Genomic DNA, 15,557 nt, shown 5'->3' with positions numbered 1-15,557 from the left:
GTGTTTGTATTTATACAAATATAACAAAAATAAAGAGACTTACTTTCATTTGTAGATACGTGGAAGTATTTCACAGGTTCAGTGGAAACATTATGTGGTGTCATTCATGGCTCCTCTACTGATGACAATACAACGTTTCCAATTTACTTGTGACATTCGTAACTTCAGTTTGGTGCAACGCAGGAAAGTCAATGATGACTTGATGAATATAACAATATCTCAGGAGTAAAACAAGCCATAGAGTATGGTCGGTGACTTTAAAAACTGAAATAGCAGAAGGAAATTGAGAGTCATAGGTGGAACCAAGTATCTGGAAATTCCGTACCTTCTCTCTTATATAGTATGATAGAGAGGGTCCTATGTCAGAACGGGTCATGGGGGGGGGGGGGTAATGTAGGGTAGTTTTGTTACTCTGTATGATCTTTTTCCTTCAGATATTTTTGTTTTTCAACATCAAGCTCGCGTCGAGCACATGTAATTATGCCGGCTTGCTAATTTTAGCCCTGGTACCAGAGACAGAATATATTAGACCAGATGTCAACAGCCTGTGGTATTATTTTCTGTTCCTAAACTTGCTTAGTGTACATTGCCTAAAAGTATTCAGATGTGACCATTTTGAATGATATAGAATTGAGATGCTTTTTACTGGGTTAACAGATTCTATTCCAGAAGAAAGACATGATCAGTATTTGATACCGAATATTGTAGCAAGTTTGGCTTTTACACTCGTAATGTAACATTCATATACACGATGTACGTTTCAAAGCATTTACAAATACCAATGTCATTTATATTTAATTCCCCTTGATAATCCCTCACAGCAATATTCATTTTAATTTTGTCTTATGACGCAAACCATGCAGACATGTAAAGAGCGCATTAGTTCATTTAGAACCGGAGTAGATGGACTTAATAAGAGTGCATTAATTCACTCAGAACCGGAGTAGAAGGACTTAATAAGAGTGCATTAATTCACTTAGAACAGGAGTAGATCGACTTAATAAGGACAGTTGAAGATGATCAGTTTTATTTCTCTAATCTTTCCAAATGGAGTTAAAATCGTTTTGTCTCCGAAGAATTAGCAGGCTTTTTATTTCTCGAACTTTAAATGGATCATTGAGAGTTGAAATTTGGTCCAATCAGTACATGCTCAATTAAGTTTAACTTCTGGACAAAAGTTCATGTTATTACCCATTTTACATTGGATCCAAGAAACCTTCATTTGGTTTTGTCACTAAACTATATTAAGGGCAGAAAATTTCTTAAATCTATATAAGAGATCTAAGGTAGAATTTAGCCAGTTCTGTGAACTCACCAGAGAAAGGTATGTACCATCGGCATACTGAAAAAGAACGTAGGCCACAATATAGATGTTTATTCTTTATTATTTGGTAGTGTATGGACTCAGATCTTAGCACATAGAACAAACACATATGGGGCAAGTGGATCCCCTTGATTACACCTCCTTTAGATACGAAACTTGTTAGAGACTTGACCATTAATAATCACTGAAGAATTGATGTTCCGTTAAAACGATTTATTATTTGTTCTTTAAAATTCTTAACTTTAGTATAAATTGTCGTTCAACTGAGTCAAATCCTTTCTCTAGGTAAACCGAAAGAAAGAGTCCATGAATGTTGTGCTTTTTGGTGTAAAATACTAAATATAAGGTTTCATATGTTCATTTTAATGTATATTCTTTTTGAAGACTATATTTGATTCTTGTCTTTAAATGTGAGAAGCACGGTTTTAATTTTACTTGCAATACACACAGATGCAATTTTGATTGATTCATTTGGAAGTGGAAAGAGTCTTCAACTTGAAATTACTGTTTTTTTTGTGTATTCAATTATCTAAATACTTTTTATGTAATTTCAAATACAATACTTTTTCTTCATCTAAACTTTATGTCTGACTGTGCTAAAGAATCACTGACTTTAAAAAGAGGTTTGATCATTTTACGTATATAATTTATATTTGTCTAAATTAGAGAAGTAATGGTCACGTTGTCTCCTTCAGTCCTTATCACTCTAGCTCTCTCGCTCTATCCATCTTATGATCTTTATCCCTCGAGTTTGTTTAATTTATTCGTATTAGTTCTCTCAGGTGCAACATTTACATTTTCAATAGTTGCGAAGAAATTTTCCAAATAAGGAAAGGTCTAGTCAGGCTTGCTGATCTGGATTACATATCCTCCAGGTTTACCTATTCATCCCAATATCACGTTCTCTCCGTATATCTCGTAAACTATGTTCTATACATATATCTGAGACAGTGTCTCATGCTTTGGATTAGTTGTATTATTATAATTGAAATTATCTATATCTGGATCCGTCACGAAAGTTAAATCCCTCCAATTATAACATGTATAACTTTTCAAAATGCAACGGTATATTTTTTTATATCAAACTCCAAATCTGGGCTCTCTATATTCGATCTATAAATATTAAGAAGTGCAAATCTGCAGTCTACAACGTAATGTCATTTATAATTGTGTGGTCTGTATTATCATTTTTATCCAATAGAAGGCGAATTGCAAATTATTTTACAGTGTTATGGCTACACCTCTTGGATCGCAGAGTATAACTCTTCAGATGTAGTAGAGTGAAATTTCCCATTTCTGAACGATATCAGAATCCTGAAGAAAGTATATTGAATACATTTGTATTGAATATATTTTATTCTTAAGCCAAAATTATGAACCGCTATATCTTCTCACCTCTAAATATATATGGTTAGGCAAAATTATGACTCACACGTTCTTTCCACCCCATGTATATACATCGTCAGGCAAACGTTTGACTCACACCATTTCCCAACGATAAGTATACTCGGGCAGGCAAATGTTGACTCACCATCTCCCAACGCTAAGTATACTTGGTCAGTTAAACTTTTGACTCACACCATCTATCAACGCTAAGTATACATCGTCAGAAAAACTTTTGACTCACACCATCTCCCAACGCTAAGTATACATCGTCAGAAACACTTTTGACTCACACCATCTATCAACGCTAAGTATACATCGTCAGAAACACTTTTGACTCACACCATCTCCCAACGCTAAGTATACATCGTCAGGGAAACGTTTGACTCACACAATCTATCAACGCTAAGTGTACATCATCAGGCAAACGTTTGACTCGCACCATCTCCCAACGCTAAGTATACTCGGTCAGGCAAACCTTTGACTCACACCATCTATCAACGCTAAGTATACATCGTAAGGAAAACGTTTGACTCACACCATCTCCTAACACTAATTATTCATCGTCAGGCAAACGTTTGACTCACACCATCTCCCAATGCTAATTATACATCGTCAGGCAAACTTTTGATTCACACCATCTCCCAGCGCTAAGTATACATCGTCAGGCAAACTTTTGACTCACACCATCTCCCAACGCTAAGTATACATCGTCAGGGAAACGTTTGACTCACACCATCTATCAACGCTAAGTATACATCGTCAGGCAAACATTTGACTCGCACCATCTCCCAACGCTAAGTATACTCGGTCAGGCAAACCTTTGACTCACACCATCTATCAACGCTAAGTATACATCATCAGGCAAACTTTTGATTCACACCATCTATCAACGCTAAGTATACATCGTCAGGAAAACGTTTGACTCACACCATCTCCTAACACTAATTATTCATCGTCAGGCAAACGTTTGACTCACACCATCTCCCAATGCTAATTATACATCGTCAGGCAAACTTTTGATTCACACCATCTCCCAGCGCTAAGTATACATCGTCAGGCAAACTTTTGACTCACACCATCTCCCAACGCTAAGTATACATCGTCAGGGAAACGTTTGACTCACACCATCTATCAACGCCAAGTATGCATCGTCAGGCAAACTTTTGACTCACACCATCTCCCAACGCTAAGTATACATCGTCAGGGAAACGTTTGACTCACACCATCTATCAACGCTAAGTATGCATCGTCAGGCAAACTTTTGACTCACACCATCTCCCAACGCTAAGTATACATCGTCAGGGAAACGTTTGACTCACACCATCTATCAACGCTAAGTATACATCGTCAGGCAAACATTTGACTCGCACCATCTCCCAACGCTAAGTATACTCGGTCAGGCAAACCTTTGACTCACACCATCTATCAACGCTAAGTATACATCGTCAGGCAAACTTTTCATTCACACCATCTATCAACGCTAAGTATACATCGTCAGGAAAACGTTTGACTCACACCATCTCCTAACACTAATTATTCATCGTCAGGCAAACGTTTGACTCACACCATCTCCCAATGCTAATTATACATCGTCAGGCAAACTTTTGGTTCACACCATCTCCCAGCGCTAAGTATACATCGTCAGGCAAACTTCTGACTCACACCATCTCCCAACGCTAAGTATACATCGTCAGGGAAACGTTTGACTCACACCATCTATCAACGCTAAGTATGCATCGTCAGGCAAACTTTTGACTCACACCATCTCCCAACGCTAAGTATACATCGTCAGGCAAACTTTTGACTCACACCATCTCCCAACGCTAAGTATACATCGTCAGGCAAACCTTTGACTCACACCATCTATCAACACTAATTATTCATCGTCAGGCAAACTTATGACTTAACTCATCTCCCCTTCCCTTCAAGAACGGTGCTCTTGAACTTAACTATCATTTATTGCTCACGAATCCTGCCGTTTCGGAGAACAACATAATTTTCATGTAAATAGTTTGCCATTTGTCTCGTCACTTAAAACCATCTTATCCGTTTGAATGGAACATGAACAGGGTGACTATCAAGCCGTCGTCAGCTCCTATGTATTGTTGTTTGTGTGTTTAAAAGGTGGCTTAAAGTGCTCACACCGGTTATGGGATTGCATCGTGCCGGAATTTCACTTTTAATGATCTGAATCAGTTCACTGCATTTGGACCACCTCGGTTATATCTGCGAGATAAGTATTTGCGTCAGATTAAAGTACCGTGCAAGAATTTCACTTTTAATGATCTGGAACAGTTCACTATGCATTAGGACCACATCGGTTATCACAGGAGTCTGACGTTTTATCAGTAAAGTGCGATGAAATCTCTGACAACACCAAATCCCCTTATCGGTACTATTAATTAACACAACTAGTGCAAGCGTGACCCCAGCCTCCGCTCGATTCGACGTTGGCATGCGAGTTTTGTCGCTTCACAATCGTCAAAAGGTTGTAAAGTTGCACATATCCATTCAAAATACAGTAACGTACCAACTCATAATTCTCGGACGATCATCACATATGAATCTAATCCGGCGAATTACAGCACGTGTGCCTCGTAACCGACAAATTTAACTTATGGCGTCGATGGGCTATTGTAACTATGTATCATTAATATTATGAACAATATGTAGATGGATTCGAAGAAAAGTGTAAACTTGCCGTTACGAAGAACCATATTCTTGTAGGTTACTTGGTACAAGTTCAGTTTTATGGTTTTCATCCAACCAAATTTGCTCTTCTCTCTCACTCCATATTTATGCGTATGTTACTTCATAATGCATGATATTGGAGAGGGGAACATAAAAAAATGAAAAAATGAACGGATTATGATGAAATTGTGTACCATGTTAAATTCTTTTAAAAAAACGGGACCTATTGATACTTTTTTCTTTATTTTCATACGTCATTAACGATTAATGAGTGGAATTTCATCATTGATCTAAATGGCCGCAGATGAAAGAATGTTTATATAATCGTATTATTGCGCCATGGGCGGATCACGATTTGATATACCATCATTATTGGTATATCTATTAGCTTTATACTCTACCAACTTTTTAAATGCATAATTTTTTCTTACTTTCGACCTGATTCCAAAGTAAAATAAAAAATTTCATTGAATCATATTAATCTTTCGCACAAAGATATAAATTATTCAATTTATTTCATCCATTTTGAAATGAACGATCGTCAGATTCTTCATGTTAACTCCCATGATAACGACAATTTCATGACACTGTAGAAGGTAACCGGCGGCACATGAGTCTGAGGAGTATTTATTTTCCTTCATTTCAGGAGAGTATTTGATATCGTTGGACGTGAGACAAATTGGTGCCCAGAACGTTTTCATACAGTGGGACAAGTTAAACCTTACAGATATTGAACTAGAATCAGTCAAGGTAATACGCTTGAGATCAGATATTGCATCTGAACACCCCTGGAGTTACTGCCATTCAGTTACTGTCGACCTTTGAGAAAAAAGATTATGATTTAGATAGGAGACATTTGATTTCATCTCACCGGGCTGAAAGAAAGTAGAACTTGTGTATGGCCCTGTATATAGTATGTATGCCGTAATCGGCAGTAATTTCGAAGTCGTAAGTCAACATTTAGTATTACTGGCATCTTGGCCAAAACCAATCAGCAATATCAAGCCAAACCTGATGGAATACTTCCTCGGGACATGTTTCATAAACGTTCAGTCGTGATATACTTCCTTTGCAACATTGTGGCTTCCATACAAATTATTTAGAAAATAATCCCTGTTTTAACATATCTTACAGAAAGATTTATCCATCTTTGGTCGATATTGGTAGAGAATTCCTGATCTACCAAACATATTTTGTTACAATGCTATGGTTATAAGCTAAGTAACAGAAATAAGTAAAACCAAGATTTTGCAACAGTTATCAAATAACGGAACTGAGAAAATTATAAAATGAAGACGTAAGAAGAATGTACAGTATTATAAATTAGATCCAAAATAATCCTTCAAACTGTTGAAGTCCAAAAACATCGATTGTTCCTAAAGTCATGAGCTAGATAATCGATGTTGTTACGACGCTGTATTCTCCTGGCATTAAGGCTTTGGGCGCTGTACACTATCATGGCATTAAGGCCTTGGGCGCTGTACACTATCCTGACATTAAGGCCTTATGCGCCGTACACTATCTTGGCATTGAGGCCTTGGGCGCTATACACTATCCTGCCATTAAGGCCTTATGTGCTGTACACTATCCTGACACTAAGGCCTTAGGCGCTGTAGACCATTCTGGCATTAAGGCCTATCCAGCGTTTTTTATATTAAGGGCCGGTGTGACATCAGATATGGCTGTCATTAGTAAAATTAACACAAATATTTTACACTGATTGTTTATGAACTGCTATACATATTCAACTAAATTTGAGTTCGAAGTGCACTAACGATTCTGATCTTCCAGTTAACATGGCTAGTGTAAATAAAGAATTTAAACAAACATGGCAATGTAAATATAGAATGTATTCTTTTTAAAGCTTCATGCTGCCGTTACGTGGAAAAAGTGATATATGCCAAATCATCTGAATAATACTGAATCTTGAACGATATTGGTCGTAAACATCGTCGTGTGCCATTAAAACTAGATAATATCGACGATTCATCATATTATAAGTTATTTAATTTTTGGGAAACCTGGCCATTTTTCACATGCATCCGGATTAATCCAGTAATAATCGGCGACATCAGTGTGTCAGCCGATTTCAGTCGGAAAATGGAACGCTAGATTTGATGACGAAACCGCTGTAAAAAGATGAAACCAACAGGATACTATACCTGATGCTGTAGAGGGTCATTATACAATACACTATTCTTATTTTGAGTTTGATATGACGCAGTACTCGGCCTAGCATTTAAAAGTGATAACTGACGTCCATATTTTTAAACAAATCCATGTCGTATGCTTACCAATTAGTATGTAAATCCACAACAGGTGGATTTATCTTCAGCCCAAGGTCACCTTTGAAAATGTTCCAACGTACCAGCCGAGTCTTATTATTATCTAAAGCAAAGGTCGTGGGTTCGATCCCCGGCCGAGTCATGCCAAAGACTTACAAAATGGCAATAACACCTGCCTCGCTTGGCGCTCAGTTTAAGATGTAAGTGTTAGGACTGGTCGGCCTTGTGTCAGGATAATGTGACTGGGTGGGAAATCATGCTACTTATCTGCGGCATGATGCCAAAGTGCTAGACCACTATAAACTGTCACACTGCAGACATCGTAGCCATATGACTGAAAAATTGTTGAGTTACGTTAAAAATCTAAATCACACACACTCTTCTCAGATATGATTTAAAAAGCGGGTCTGTCCTTCTTTATTCCCTCTTGAATGAATTTGTCAGCCAGGCGCAAATCTTGTTGTTATTTAGATTAGCACCAAAGGAATTTCGGAATCAATACCTTACACTAAAGGAACTGAATTAAGAGCGACTTCGGTGACTGAATGTAAAGGTTGCATCTTTTAATTCTAAACTGAATATTTGAATGTTGTTTTAACCTAACATCTTGATTATTTCAAAGAATGGCTAAGCTCAGATAGAGTTTTGTAAACAAGCCATTTCCATCCTTCTAAACTTTTTTTAGATAGAAAGAATGGTAACATTTATGAAAAACGGCGGCATTGAGGCCCTAAAATTCCATAAATAATATTTTTTACGACATTTGTCAATAAAGTTTTATCCAGGTTGACCCGATTTGACTGGAAACGTCTCTGGACTCGAATACAAGTCCAATGCACAGTTGGACCTCTTTCTTCTTTTACAGGAACTTTATCCGTGATTCGTCATGCGCGGAACTAACCAAATTATATTAAAAGTAATGTTTGCAGTCAGTTTTGGGTTTTATAACATATCGGGCTATAAAGTATACAAATGTGATGTTTGAAGTTGAGTTTGAAATAGAACTTGACAGTGAGTTTAAACCTGAGACGTGATATCAACCAATCAAATAAGTATTTATATTTCGAAAGTATATTTTGTGACAACCAACCACAAAATGTTTTACATTTCTAAAGTAGAGTTTGGTAGATTGAAAGACGAATCACAGTCTCTAGCTGTTTTCTGTTCGGTCTTTTAGCAAACGGGCTTTCTTGTCGTCAGCGCTTTCGCTTTCGTCAGCTATGTATTGGTTCTGGGAAAGGAGTAGAACGGAAAGGCAGAGTAACACAATATGGTTTTGTTATTCTGGAGTCCTGGTTAGTCGGTTGCAAGAAATAACAATCGCCACTTTTCCGACGGAGGCGGTGACGTAGACAAAAGTTTATTAAATTTCTGGTTAAAGGTTATCACTGTGCATTTCTTGGTCATATTATGTTCCTAATTGTGATGAATCTTACGGAAGCTATGCCATTTCCTTCCATGATATGCTGACTATCAGAAATTTCGTTATGGCTTTCTTGAAATTATTTCATTTTCTTATACTGCGTAAAATCTAGATAAATTTTTCGCATAATTGAATGAGTATAAACTGATACGATTAATTCTGCAATCTCCTCCTTAGACCTTTTAATCTTGGGATAATATAAAATCTGGTTTAAAGTTTCTTTTTTTCTTTGCTTTTATTACCTAATCACTTGTAAGATTTTCTTTATAGTTTGGATGAATCTCTATGAAACTAAGACAGCTAGTTCTGTAATGTGCTAGTTCCGTCTTTAAACCATGCGGTTATAGTCAAATGTTGTTGTTGTTGTTGTCGTGGGGCTTAATGCCATTTTTCAGCACACGATAGGCTATACATGGCGGCCAGTATTAATGGTGGAGGAAGAACCCGGGAAAACCCCGGAAAGAACCACCGACCCTCGAGAAGCTACTGGCAAGCTTTCTCACATACCCACATTGGCTGAATCTTAGACTCGAACCGCCGCAGACAGAGGTGAGATGGCAGTGATCCGCAACGAAGAGCGCTTTAGACCACTCGGCCACTCGGGGCCCCTAGTCAAATGTATTAGAACAGTTATTTAATCATGGGCTCGACGTACAAGCCCTGATCGTCTTGCTCATTAATTCCCAAATCACGTGTGTTTTTTTAAACAGAGAATTATGAGATAATCATTCCGGGTTTTATTATTTGTTTCCAGAGATTGGTGTTAAACCACAAGGTGTCCGGGAGCACGACTGCAGATGCCCGTGACGTGCCTGACTGGAAAACAAGAACACACTATCTTCTTCAAGAGGTCGATATGAACAGCAAGCACACCTTTCAACTGTTGGTGCTGTTTGAGCTGCAGTCCCAGTCTCCAATTATATCGAAGCCAGTAGAATTCGAACTGGTACCTAGAGGTTGGTGGGTGTTTGTTTATGAGACAAACTTTGAAGAACAGGAAGAAGATTTATTTGGTATATGACAAAAGTCCACCCTTCTGGTCGCGAGTTGACACGCTAACAATACAGCCATCGCGGCTCCTCCGAAAAGGAATAAAGGAAGAGATAATTCTTATCCCTTTTTAGTTATGCCTATAAACATAACAAAGACAAGCAAATAATGTTCTCATAATCTAAAATAACAACAATTATGTTGGAAAGTATCTTGAGGTTATACCGAATGACTTGGCATTGATATAACGAATTGGCATTGATATAACGATAACGACTTGGCATTTATATAACGATAAAACTTGGCATTGATATAACGATAACGACTTGGCATTGATATAATGATAACGACTTGGCATTGATATAACGATAACGACTTGGCATTGATAAAACGATACTGACTTGGCATTGATATAACGAGAATGACTTGGCATTGATATAAATAGAATGACTTGGCATTGATATAACGATAACAACTTGGCATTGATATAACGATAACGACTTGGCATTGATATAACGATAACAACTTGGCATTGATATAACGATAACGACTTGGCATTGATATAATGATAACAACTTGGCATTGATATAAAGATAACGACTTGGCATTCAAGTAACGATAATGACTTGGCATTTATATAACGAGAATGACATGGCATTGATATAATGATAACGATTTGACATTGATATAACGATAATGACTTGGCATTGATATAACGACAGCTACTTGGCATTGATATAACGATAACAACTTGCCATTGATATAACGATAACAACTTGGCATTGATATACGATAACGACTTGGCATTGATATAACGATGATGAATTGTCATTGATATAACGATAACAACTTGGCATTGATATAACGATAACGATGTGGCATTGATATAATGATAACGATCTGGCTTTGATATAATGATAACGACTTGGCATTGATATAACGAAAACGACTTGGCATTGATATAACGATAACGACTTGGCATTGATATAACGATAACGACTTGGCAGTGATATAACGATAACGACTTGGCATTGATATAACGATAAAGACTTGGCATTGATATAACGATGATGACTTGGCATTGATATAACGATAATGACATGCACTGATATAACGATAACGATGTGGCATTGATATAACGGTAACAACGTGGCATTGATATAAAGATAACGACTTGGCATTGATATAACGATAACGACTTGGCATTGATATAACGATAACAACGTGGCATTGATATAATGATAACAACTTGGCATTGATATAACGAGAATGACTTGGCTTTTATATAACGAGAATGACTTGGCATTTATATAACGAGAATGACTTGGCATTTATATAACGATAATGACTTGGCATTGATATAACGATAACGAATTGGCATTGATCTAACGATATTGACTTGGCATTGATATAACGATAATGACTTAGCATTTATATAACGAGAATGACTTTGCATTGATATAACGAGAATGACTTGGCATTGATATAACAATAATGACTTGGCATTGATATAACGTATGTATGTGGTGATAGGTATATTGCACAATGTAAAGAATGATGATGTCAGTCTCTTGAATCGTCACTAATGAATGCAAAACGTACTCTTACAGTATATATATGTTACTACTACTACTACTACTAATAATAATAATAATAATAATGAGGACTTTGTATAGCGCCTAATCTTTAGAAGCTTTAAGCGCTTTACAACATTAGACAACACCTGTAAGATAAACAAAGCATATATAATGATATGATTGCAAACACAAGTACCATGAAATTAGAAAACATAAAAATACATGCTGAGAATATTTAAGGTATGAAACATTATTATGTCTTTAAGTTTGTTCTTGCAGTCGAAATAAGTGAGTTTTGGGACCACACTTGAATGTGATCACTGCGTCTTTGTGTCTAAGTTCAGTGGGCAATTCATTCCACGTTGCTGGGCCCTGGTATACAAAAGAACGCTGTCCATATGACTTTGTTTTCATACTTGGCAATAATGAGTATACGATTGTCAGAAGAGAGGCGTAAGTATCTTGCCGGTGTGTACACATGGGTGAGGTCGGATAGGTATGTTGGACTAGAGTTCGACAGTGAAACGTAGCACAGAGAACAAGTTTTGTGTTTGATTCTGGATCGAATGGATAGCCAGTGTAGGGTACAGAGCAGCCGGGAGGTGTGCTCTGATCGTGGTACTCTAAGTATGATCCGATCAGCTGTGTTTTTAACTTTTTGAAGTTTCTGGAGCAGATATTGAGATGAACCAGACATAATTGAGTTACAATAGTGCAGTCTTGAAAGTACTAATGAACACACAAGTGTTTTAGTGGCATCAACTGAAAGATATTTGCGAATTGAGCTAATGCGTCTCAGATCAAGATATGCAGCTTTGCATATGTTCATGACATGTTGGTGCAATGTGAAAGTACTGTCCAGAGTAACACCTAGGTTTCGTACTGATTGTGTGAATTTAATGTTGGTGTTGCTGATATTTATTGTTTGAGGTAAAGGATGTGAATGAGAAAGTCTTTGTCTTGTGATCAGAATGGCCTCAATTTTATCATCATTCATCTGCAGCTTCTTACATGTCATCCATGATTTCACATCAGAAATGCGTCTCTCTACACCTTGGATGCTAGCATCAACTTCAGTTGGGTGGCTAGGTATGTATATTTGGGTGTCATCAGCGTACAATTGGCGAGACACTGGATGATGATATATGACACTTGAGAGCGGCTGAGTGTATATAATGAAGAGAACAGGTCCAAGAACAGACCCCTCTGAAACACCATAACATAGATCAACTGTGCTGAAGTGTATTCCATTTGCAGATACAATTTGTGTCCTGTTGACCAAGTATGTCTTGAACCACAGTAAGGCTGTATCATGAATGCCAAATACATGCTGGAGACGGTGAAGTAATATATCATGGTCTATTGTGTCAAATGTTGCAGACAAATCAAGGAGGGTGAGGACTGTAATCTTTCCGCTATCCAACGCAGAGAGAATGTCATAACTACTTTTACAAGAATAGTTAGAGTGCTGTGACACGGGCGATATGCAGATTGTACATTGCTAAAAGGACTGCTTGGATTCAGATGAGATACAAGCTGGGATATAACAACCTTTTCTAAGATTTGTTATATGAATGGGAGATTAGAAACTGTGCGGTAGTTCTTTAAATCATTATGGTCTAGTGTTGGTTTCTTCAGCACAGGCTATATAATGGCATTTTTGAAAAATGATGGGAATTCCCCAGATGAGAGAGAGGTATAAATAACATCAATTAGTGAAGGCTATACTGGATCTAAGCACTCAAGCAGCAGTGATGTTCGAATTGGATCAAGTTCACATGACTTTGTTGCACTCTTCATCAGGAATGTACGTACGAAATCCATAGAGACAGGTTCAAATGCTGCTAATGGTTGCCGCTCAAATTCTGTATCCCAACTGTATGGTGACGACGAGTCAATTAAAATTGTGGTGTCAAGCTTATCTCTAATGGTTTGTACTTTGTCACGGAAGAAATTTGCAAACATGGCCGGAAGGTCGACTGGAAAGAATGTAGTTGGAAGTGGCGAAGATTTGTTCCTTGACATTATCTTGTTAGTAATCTCGAAGAGCTCATTGCAGCTGAAACTTTCCATGATCTTATTAGTGTAGTGGGCTAATTTCGCTGCATGGACTATATTTGTGACATTCGTCTTAGCGGCTTCATAGATTTGCTTATGAATAATGAGTTTGGTGGAAAGCCAAAGCCTCTCAGCTTTACGGCGGTCTCTTTTATCAGTGCGAAGCTGGTCCCTAACACTGCTATAAAATGGAGAACACTTTTGAATTGATACTCTGCACTTGGTACCTGGGGCATGTTTGTCGAGCAATGAACGCAGGCAGTTATTGAGTTGTTCTGCTGTAGGAGGTAAGCAAGTTGTTAGGTTTGCTTGGATGTCGTGCATTAGTTTGGTTTTATTTATCATATGGGGGTTTATCTTAGTAGCAGATAAAGGTGGAGGGTTAGGGAATGATACGTCAAGATGGCATATAATGCAGAGGTGATCTGATGCAAGGTCATGGGATACCAGGGAGGACCGTAGAATGTTATCATCAGGTCTATGAAGAATCCAGTCCAAAATGTGACCATGTTTATGGGTGGGTTGGTTAACTGACTGTTTGAGGTTGAAAAAATTAATGGAATCTATGAGTTTTGATGTGTTTGGGTTTCCGGGACAGTCAAAGTGAAAGTTGAAATCTCCTAGAATAATCAGGTTGCCACCTATCGAATTTCCATATTTCAGGAGATTCAAAAACTGCTCCAAAAAGAGAGATTCAGCCAGCTTGTTTTTTCTACTAGGAGGAGGGCAGTATAGGCAGAAAAAATGGACTGACCTTTGCTCCAGTGTGAGTGTGGTTTGGACTACTTCAAACGATGTGTGGTCGAAATTGAATGTTGTGGTGTGGTTAAGACGTTTGATCATGGAGTTCTTTGTGATGACAGCAATTCCACCTCCGCGAGAGTTACGGGGGAACGACTTGATGGAGTAACCAGTGGGTGTTAGATCCGCACAATTGGGCTCATCGCCTGATGTTTTTAGCCATGTTTCTGTCAGGAAAAAGACGTCAGTATTGTAGTCGTTGATAAAGTTAACTATTTCTGTGCTCTTTTCCAGTGGTCCTACTGACTGGGCATTGAATAATGCAATACGCAGAGGTATCTCTTGGATAGTTGACACAAAGGTTGTCGAATTAATAGGGATTTGAATTAGGTTATCTAAATTAACGGTCGAATTTTTTTTTAAATTGTTGAGCCGAAATAAGGGAGATAACTGGAATTCTTCTTTATGTTCTACGCAGGCCAGCTTTGAAACAACGTTTCTTTTATCGCTTCTGTTTACATTTAGGTAATGATGAATGTAGTCCCAGTTCGTTTAGTCTAGAGCACAGTGTAGTGTGGAGAGCCAAGGAGTGAACATTTAAAGCAATTAATGAGGCTCCGTCATAGCATAAACGGGTTGACTGGCGAGTATCACGTGATGGCGGTTTGTTCAAAAACAATGGAGCAAGACAGCTGAGAAAAAGTCTAATTATTTTCATTTCCAAAACAAGGAAATGAAGAAACACATACGAATTAAACAACCAATACATAATGAACACAATAACGTAGATGAAAACGGGCAACAAGCACAAATATCATGAAAACGGCACTAAAACACGGAACAGCTGCTTCAAGCCGGTTAATCGATAGCGGCCATCTTGTTTTCTTTATAACGATAACGACTTGGCATTGATATAACGATAACGATATAACGATAACGACTTGACATTGATAGAACGATACAAATGGATAAGGAAGTCATAGGGGAGTGTAAATTAAGTCACATCACTCACCTTGCTGTAAGAGGTAACATACCATGTTAAAGTTATTTCTGAAACTTAATACAAAATATCAGTCTTATGT

General features: G+C 37.7%; 1 protein-coding gene across 6 annotated transcripts in view; it reads left to right on the top strand.

The window, feature by feature from the left end:
- The window catches only part of LOC149790204 (neogenin-like), a 60,756-nt gene that overhangs the window by 31,134 nt on the left and 14,065 nt on the right, over positions 1–15,557 (top strand). For all 6 annotated transcript variants that reach the window (XM_089972203.1, XM_089972201.1, XM_089972202.1 and 3 more), the window contains 2 exons: positions 6,048–6,151; positions 9,864–10,065. In XM_089972203.1, the coding sequence (XP_089828329.1) occupies positions 6,048–6,151; positions 9,864–10,065 (306 nt within the window). The remainder of the gene's footprint in view (positions 1–6,047; positions 6,152–9,863; positions 10,066–15,557) is intronic.

This window comes from Sinohyriopsis cumingii, chromosome 10 (assembly GCF_028554795.1).
Source record: "Sinohyriopsis cumingii isolate HCF-2022 chromosome 10, ASM2855479v2, whole genome shotgun sequence".
Classification (NCBI taxonomy): domain Eukaryota; kingdom Metazoa; phylum Mollusca; class Bivalvia; order Unionida; family Unionidae; genus Sinohyriopsis; species Sinohyriopsis cumingii.
Note: the sequence above shows the minus strand (reverse complement) of the source record. Positions and strands in the feature narration are given on the sequence as shown.